Source organism: Tauraco erythrolophus, chromosome 5 (assembly GCF_009769465.1).
Source record: "Tauraco erythrolophus isolate bTauEry1 chromosome 5, bTauEry1.pri, whole genome shotgun sequence".
NCBI classification, from domain to species: Eukaryota; Metazoa; Chordata; class Aves; order Musophagiformes; family Musophagidae; genus Tauraco; species Tauraco erythrolophus.
In genome coordinates, this window is record NC_141469.1 from 47,014,936 (window position 1) to 47,023,678 (window position 8,743).

The 8,743-nt window shown below is 43.5% G+C and overlaps 1 protein-coding gene across 1 annotated transcript in view; it reads right to left on the bottom strand.

Annotated features, from left to right (window-relative positions):
* The window catches only part of RFC1 (replication factor C subunit 1), a 45,183-nt gene extending 41,787 nt beyond the window's left edge, over positions 1–3,396 (bottom strand). The window contains exons 1-2 of the mRNA XM_086612486.1: positions 3,331–3,396; positions 2,886–2,966 (exon numbers count right to left, since the gene is read on the bottom strand). Of these exons, the coding sequence (XP_086468612.1) occupies positions 2,886–2,966; positions 3,331–3,396 (147 nt within the window). The remainder of the gene's footprint in view (positions 1–2,885; positions 2,967–3,330) is intronic.
* Between the last annotated feature and the right edge of the window lie 5,347 nt (positions 3,397–8,743).

An 8,743-nucleotide genomic window follows, 5' to 3' on the forward strand; every position in this document is an offset into this window, starting at 1 on the left:
TCTTCAGAAGAAAAAGTAACCCTGTTAGCCACTGCTGGACTATAACAGATGATACATTCAGAATTGCTTGGGAGAAAAGTATGCCACAGTGCAACAACAAAGTTATCTTTTAGTGAGGCTTTTATCCAAGAGTAAGAGACAGATTTTTCTTAAGAGATGCCAGATAAAACCTCAATTCATTGCATAACTAACTGCAGAAATTAAGCAATATAATAAGTATCTATCAGACTGATTCCCATGCTACAAGTTTGAAGACTATTTATAAAGTATTTATAAAGTAAACTATTATATAAGATTAGATCCCAGATAGGATCAATTGCCTTCATTTTGGGTTTATCTATTTAACATACTCTGACTGACCATCATATTGGTATATAATGCCATGCATATATGCGAGTTCTCCAGGTGGCAAAACTGCATGTTTAGCTTTTTTGTGTGCTCATTCAAATGAGGAAAGGCATGTACCAATGAAACTGGCAAGCTTCCCCAAAAAACACAGGAGTTATTAGCCTTGCATATCCTGGAGATACACTCACCAGCACGGCTGTTCCAGGTGGTCCCCTTGCACAGAAGGCTAAAATTAAAGAGGTGAGGCTATATTTAGTGTGGCTTCCCATGGGTGCTTCAGCAGCAGCAACAAGACAAGTAAATTTGAGCAGTTCCACCTAAGTAAGAGGTAGAACTAAGAAAGAATTTCTGAACACTCTGGATAAATTAGGGGAGTAATTGAAGCATAACATCTGAACAGCCTAAAAAGCTGTGTTCAGAGACACTGCTTCCTGCTAAGCTATCTTAGTAATTGTATGATCTCAGTAATGGCTGTGCCATATAGTTCTTAACAGTTTTGACTACTGCTTCAAATCCTCCATCTTATGCAATAATAATAGACCATAGCAATTAATCATGTCATGTTGCAAGTTTTCTCTTGAAAGATTTCTATTTGTCTCTTTTACTGAGACGTAACACTAATAGAAACTGAAACCTATTTGTTAGGTAGTACAAAGACTGGTTACTTGGAGAGTGTCAGAGTGACTTTTAAGACTTCAGTAAACACCCAACTCAAAATTCAATTATAAACGTCATACAAACTCCCTACTGTTTTTTTCCTACATTTCAAAAGCATCCTAAACCACAGATCAACTACTCCAACACTTCGATGATATAACCACCTCAACCTAATCATAATAGGCACTAGTGTCCACTAAGACAGAATATTTTCCAAACTAACACCACATAATTCATTCTGCACCTCAAAATACAATACGAGAGAGAATTTCACCAACCCAGCTCAATGACTGCAACAGGAAGTAATGCATCTTCTTTCAGGTATTCTGAAGTGTGTCCATGAGGGCCTTGCATCAAAAGAATATTTATTTACAGTGTGCCTATTTCAGTGCAAGTTTTTGTGCAAACATCAGCTCTGACATCTGTTGTCTCCAGAAAATTACACTAACTGAAATCCAATTTATAGTATCGCTTTGGTGAAACCAGTAATACTTGCTTGGATAACCATACTTAATTAATGTTTACTAATAGCGGTAACTTGCACAGGTACTACACTGGGGTTTTTTGAGCAGTATCACAGATATAAGTACACATCAGCTGATGCTATAGCTCTGGCTACATCAGTGTCTCTCTCAGCTAGAGGCAGCTCAAGTAGCCCCTACTCCCAGTCATTCACTCCCTCAGTTGTACCAGTATAGCGCTCTGATTGGGAACTGGGTCAGGCCACTAATCTGGGTTAAAAAAAAAATTAATCCCTTCTAAGACAAATCAGTTCACTGTATAACTCTACACACATCAGCTCAGCACAGCTCAGAAGACGCTGCAGAACCAATCCGACAGGGGCTACTTATGTTTGGCACTACATGAAAAGTCTGACTGCAAGGCTATGATACTAAATTCCAGCATGCTTGCGCTGTCACTGAACACACAGAACAGGCTACACAGTTACTAACATCACTGTAATTTTGCCTCTATCTCCGCAGCTGCAGCACTGACAGTTGTACAGCCTCTTCTCTTCAGCACTGAAAAGGTAAAGGGCTGAGGCAACTCATCCTCTCCCAAAAACGATGGTTGTCTTCTTTTCTTCTAGCAGACATTGTGAGACGTGTGACATTTAGAAGACTACATACAGGGACAAAGCCTTTGTCCCAGGAAGGTGGGAAACCAGGAAGCAAGTCTTCCAGTAAGATCAGTTTTGTAAAGAGGTGATGGCAGGCGAACAGGAGAGGCAGACTTGTCCCCATACATCAATTTAAAGTCATCAGTCACCCGCAACAAACTATGAAAATATCACAGTTTAATAGCTTCTGGATTCTTAGTGCTGGCAGATCTCTATCAGCACTGTGAAAGACACAGACTATATTGCACATCATTGCTGAGCATCAGATGCAAGACATAAACAAGGTTAAACTCTTATGCAGAGTTCAAAACCAAAGTTGAACCTAACTGGCTTTGAATGGCATTTGTAGTTAAGCCAGTGAAACATCTGCACAGACTTCATCTGAGCAGAAGCAAATCTATGTGTGCCAGAGATGAAGAGGGGATACCACCTTAAAATGGCTGCATAAGTGAGCAGCACTTTGGGAAGCACACACGCAAACATGTATGTATTCATATTTACAAACTCTTCACATCCTATTCAGGGTTGATTCCTTCATTATTTATAATCGAGTGTCTACTTCTGGACTTTAAAGTTCTTTTTTCCCACTTAAACAATTTTTCTGCAAATATTGCGCGCTGTCCAGTTCGGCAGCAGAAACGCCCTCGTGTACGTTCTCACTGAAATGAAAGAGTTAACACTTGGGCAGACTGCGTTCCGAGGGGTTCGCTCGACCGCCCTTCCGCGGCTCAGAGAAGCCCACGGCCCGAGCCCTACTCACCACCCGTTCTCGGGAGGGAAGCTGGACAGGCACAGGCGCTTCCCGCTCAGGGCAAGGCCACAACCGCGGGCGTTTCCTCGGCTACGGGTTTGTTTTCCTGGCAGGCGTGGGAAGCCGGGCCTCGGCCCCTCAGGGCGGGAGTGGCGGGAAGCGCGCGGGCACTCCTGGCGGGCGGCCTCTCCGCCGCAGCCTCACAGCCGCTCCCGCCCGGGCAGGTTTCTGCTGCTGCGCCACACACCAGGAGCTCCGCAACCCAGGCCGCCCTCATGGGACAGCGACCCAGCCCGGTCCGGCCCGGCCCGGCCCGGCCCGGCTCAGCCCGCACCGGGCTCCGGCGGCCCCAGCTCCCGCGGGGCTGCGGCCACGCGCCGGGGAAGACCCCTTCCCCCCCCACCCGGCCCCGTCGCCGGCGGGACACTACGCAGCGCTCTCTCCCCTCCCCCACCCGGGGGATAACGGCGGAGGGGGAGGGGGAACGGGGGGCGGCCCCCCGGTGCGGCGCGCTCACCATGCTGCACAGCGGCGGGTTATCTCGCTAGCGCGACGCCTCCGGCTCCATGCCGCCCGCCCCCCGACTTCGCGCCAACTCCCGCCGCGCGGCGCGCGGCGCTGCCGTCACAGCCGCGATGGGCGGGGCGGTGGCACGGCGGGGAGGGGCTGCGGCCGCGGTGGCCCCCCCCCGCCTCCCCGACCGTCGGTGGCGGCGCCGGGCCCCGCGGAGGCCTTGTCCGTTTTTTCGCGCCGTTCTGCCGTCTGTGCAGGCGCCAGCGGTTGGCCGCCCTGCAGCGGGGCGCGGCGGCGGTTTAACCGCTGCGCGGGGCCTCGGCATGGAGCCCGGGCAGCTACGGCGGGCCTTGGCCTGTCAGTACAGGGAAGGGGCACGGGAGCCGGTGTCGGTGGTGGGCGTCTGCTGAGCCGCACGGGGAACGGGTGTGTGCTGCGTCACCGCTGACGGAGCAGAGCTGTCTGACGTGTAACAAGCGGGCGGACCGTGGCAGGCCTCCGTCAGAGCTTTGTCGTGGCCGAGCGCAGACGAGGCATCCGGCGCGTGAGGGCAGCTCGTAACAGCGCGGTCACCACGAGTCGGGTCCGAGTCGGCACAGCATCACATCAAATCATTTCGCTGTAACGAACGTGTGTCGGTCCCTTTTTTCGCTCGTGGTTGCGCAGGAAGCATCAGGCTTTGATTCCTGGGCAGTGTTTTCACCCAGGTGTTGAGGCACGAGAGCTGAGAGTACAGCTGAGGGAGGAGTCCGGGAGAAACTGCCAAGTTTACACTCTCTTCACCCACCAACTGCTTAATTTCTAATCGATTTCTAATAAAATCTGACATGTTTTCTTCCGGTTTTTCCCACTACTTCCAGGTCACTGGGAGGGAATAAACTCAGGCAAACCAAATAAAAATAGTTCCCCTCTCATTGAAATTACATGTCTGATGTTTAGATTCCTCCAACTTACTGAATTATTGATTATTGCTGGTCTTGGAGAAGAAGAGGGGGACAAATAGAATTTATGACATTAAAAATATTGCCATTGATTTAGGAAACCACTCATAAAAAAATAGCAAAGAGTACAAGCTCAGTTTGTACTTGTCCCATAGTGCAATTTCCACTGCTGTATGTTTGTATACCTTCTGTATTCGTTTCTTTTTCTTTTTTTTTCAAGAAAAAGAGACTGTCTACTTGGTGGCATGGTCAAACTCCAGCGAAGATAATTACATAAAGATAAAAGTCAGATGTTTGTGTCCAATCTGAGAAAACATTAATTATATGTTACCATTCCTGTTTAATTCTTTAAATTGGACTTTAAGTAATTGTAAGACCCTGTTTGTATAGAAATTGCTACTGGTTTTTTTTTTATGAACAAACATGGACAGGTGGACTCATATTTTCAACATTAGCATAGCTTGTGAATTTGGATTTCTGCACATGATAGAGTGAGCAAGTAAATGCAGACTCACAGCACAGGCTGTGCTTTTCAGCCTGTTTTTCAAGGTATTTCATACGCACTCAACTATAATGGCTATGCAAACAAAACCGGTATCACTTTAAAAAAACATCTCCAGCACTATGTTTGTATTTAATTTCCATTATGTAATTTTCAAAGCTGTGTGTATTCCTGATACCAGAACTAAAGAGTAGTTAAAATGGCTGACGTTTGTAAGAGCCAGACAAACTGTTTAAATAATGCTGAAAGACTTATTGCAGGTGGTTATCTCTATTTGTAGTTGATAAAGCTACCTAGAATAACATCCAGCAGAGCAGTATCTGCTTGTGGGTTTGTGACATGTTCATGTTTCTTGGAAGGCAAGAGTTTAACTCTTTATGAAGAGATCACACTGAATGCCTGGCATGACTATAATTCACTCCTGGGTATGGTGGGGAGATAGAAGGTACCTCTGTTTCTCCGCGCGTGGTTATGAAACCACTGGAAGTGGGAAAAACCTTGCTGTGCCACAGAAAACAAAACTGAATACTTGTTGTGTTATGATGCGCTTTGCAAGGTAAAATGAAGGCAATATCCCTTTTGAATCCGTAATTGATCATGAGTCATGTTTTAAAGGTGTGTTACCCAACTAAAAGTATAGCTTTCTAAAAAGTTGAAGTACACTCCGTATCATCACTCTATTTATGACAAAGACAAACAATTTAAAAAATTAGACTTGTTTTCTGCCTTTCTGAAAATCGCAGACTATTTGACTTTCTATGTTGTTTTTTTTTTCCCCAAGTACATCAAAAAAGTGAGATATTAACTCTTGAGCTTGAGGTTTTTTCCCGTGTTGAAAAAATCAGTCCTAGTGTTGTTATTATTAATGAAGACTTCGTCTTGCTTATTGAGAAAGGAGGTTGTTTATAAGGAAAATACTGTTTCTTATATTGACAAATCAAAAATAGTGTGTTTTGGTTTTGTTAATATTTTCTTGTTCATTTTATTTTCAAATTTTTGTGTATTGATATATTGATACAATTTTGGAATTGAAATCAGCTTTTATTGCGACTTTTAAAGTCATGTTTTATTTACTGCTTTACAAAATTTGTATTTTGAATTGTTTGAAACTTCATTGACGTATAAGACAGATACTTGTAACTTAACACTGAGATATGTTTGAAATCCACAGGCAGTGTTTCTCATGTGTTTCAGGGGACAATACACTTTGATCATTTAAGAAATCTTTGTAATGGAATGGAGCTGTTCTGAGCTTCGTGTATGTCCAAAGGACCTCTGCAGTTAGGAATTGCCCTAAAGAAATACAGTATGATACTGCTGAAATTATTAGGAAGATACAGCAAGAGTACGTTTCCTGAAATTGAAATTTCAGGTTAAATTCTATATTTTTTCATAGCATTAATAGACATTAAAGTAGTCACTTACTAGATGGTAGACTTTATTTTGAAAGAATGCTGTAGGGAATATTTTGCTTACTAGAGTCTCTAATAAAATCAAATTTCTCTCACATTGTAGAAACAGGAGTTAGCATTTTGTTGCAGACCAAAAATTCCAAAAATTCTTTGTAAATCTGTGATCTAGTTTCTATTTACATTAGGCTTTCTGTAGTATTCATCACAATTATGTGTCTTTAGAAAAGACTTGATCCCATCTCAAACAGGTTTTGCTGTATAAGGTAAAAGTATAAGGTAATGATAAGTGTTTAATTGGCATCACACTGTTGAGGGCAATTCCATAAGTTGTGCTTTTTTGAGCACCTAGCAGTAGTAGATCTGAGCAGTTGGTGTTAATGTAAACAGTACACTTTTTCTAAGTGAACTTTGTCTTTAGGTCTTTTCTCTCTCTTCGTTTGCATATCTAGGCAGAATGAATGTCTTAACTCGGATACTCAGCCTAACATTTCATACATTCAAAATTCTATTCCTTTCAACTAAAGTGTTCAGCATTTCTGCAGATCAAACCCCAGGTTTTCAAGCTGAGCCCCTAAAACAAGGAGAATGCATATTACATAGTCAAGTGAAAAGTTGTTTTCATAATTCGAATCACTTGCCTTGGCAGAGGCAAAGATGGAAAAGGAAATTTGATAGCTAAAAATTGAACTGAATAATTATTAGGCTTCCTAACTACTGTAACAGTAATGGCAGGTGCCCTGGGGACCTCAGCATCTCCCAGTCTTGATTCATTCTGAAACCAGATTCATTAAGTGCACGGCCAGAGGCAAGGAATCCCACTGGGCAGCATCATACTGACATGCAGGTACGGCGTCAGAGTTGGAGCCTGTACTGACTCTGCCGCTTGAGCTAGTGGAATAATTAAATCCTTCCTCTTCCCCTCCCTTCTCAACAGCCCCTGATCACATCTCACTCATCTGTGCTAATTGTTTTCCAAATCAACGGTCACAGTGTTTGCTTTCCTCAACTCTTTGCTCAGCTAATGAAAACCTCCTTCCAAATTCAAGTCACTGTATGACTCTCAGCAGTTAAATTTTCCTGTTTATCGAGTAACATTATAGCCCGAACAGTTAAATATGACAAAGCAGTAAGAAACTGGATTCAGAGTCTTGTACTGGAAAACATTTTCAAACCTTGGTTCTGGCATCCTCCCAGTCATATCAGTAATAAGAGAGGAAGTACAGTTCATAACTTTGTCCACATCAGGCATCTGGGAGCACAACTCTCTGCTGCACCTTCCACATCTCGTGCAGATGCCAACACATTGTCTGCAATAAGATGCCAGCGGTACTGACTGCTGTAGTTAGGCTTCTGCCTGTTGTCTTTATCTTGCCAATTCCTTGCCATGGTATTACAGAGCTGTCAGGGGTGTTTTAAACTCGAGCATCTGGTGATCATGTTATCTAACTGCTTTAGAAGTATAGTGACATCCATAACAACTTGTGTTTGGGTTTTCTTTTATAAAGTGTGATACATACAATCAAAGCTATTAAATGTTAAAATAGAAGGATTATGCTTGTGCGATAACTATCCAAATTAGCGTTTTAAAGTGCTATTCCATAGAATAAAAAAGAAGCCTGTCGCTATGTACTGTAGACCAACTTGGTACAGTCCCTATCTGCTCCTCTCTTTCTCAAGCTGCTTTTGGTAAGATCTTGGCTGAGAAGTTTGGATCAGCTGCTTCAGGTAGTTGAGGGAGTGCTGGGTTTGTTATGCGGGACAGACGCGTGTGAGATGCATGGCTGCCCCACCAGCAGGGATCTGCAGTGCAGAAGACGTCAGTGGGAGCTTTCTTTTTCATCTGTGGTGGAACTGTTTCTTGTAAAGGCGCTGCAGAGAAATGCTTACAAACAGGCATTGAGGTTTTGTTGTTTGTCATAAAAACAAATAAATAAAATTCCTTCCATCTCCTGTTGATTGATCAGCTTTATTGTTAAACCAGAGGTATGTCTCAATGGCATTATGCAATGCTGCAAGCATGCTGTTGTAGGTAGCAGGAGCAGTAAAGCAGCAGTTACCCAGCAGTCTATCTGGGCTTTCATGTCCTACATGCCAGCAGGGCTAATTCATCCAAGCAGAATGCTATGCTGAGGTGGTAAGTTGTTCCACGTTCAGATTTCAGTGTGTATCTTTCTTGCATGTGAAGTTACTTCACGCTGCTATCGTGTTCCATGAATCTCTTCAGCAACTGTGGTCTAAGTGTGGCTACATTTTGTATTACTGTACCTCAGGAAAAGCAAAACCGGCAGGCATTGGTCTTACTGTATTTAGTAAATTGACTGTATTTCAACACGTAGTTTTGCTGTAATTTGAAATATGATAAAAATGAAATTATATTGCGTAACTACTCTGTAAGATACTCGCTGAACCGGTGCCCCAGCTGTGTATACCAAGATTGTTAAATTAATCAGTACTGAAACAGCGTCTTCCAGGGCTAATTATCTTTGCTAATTGTGTTTA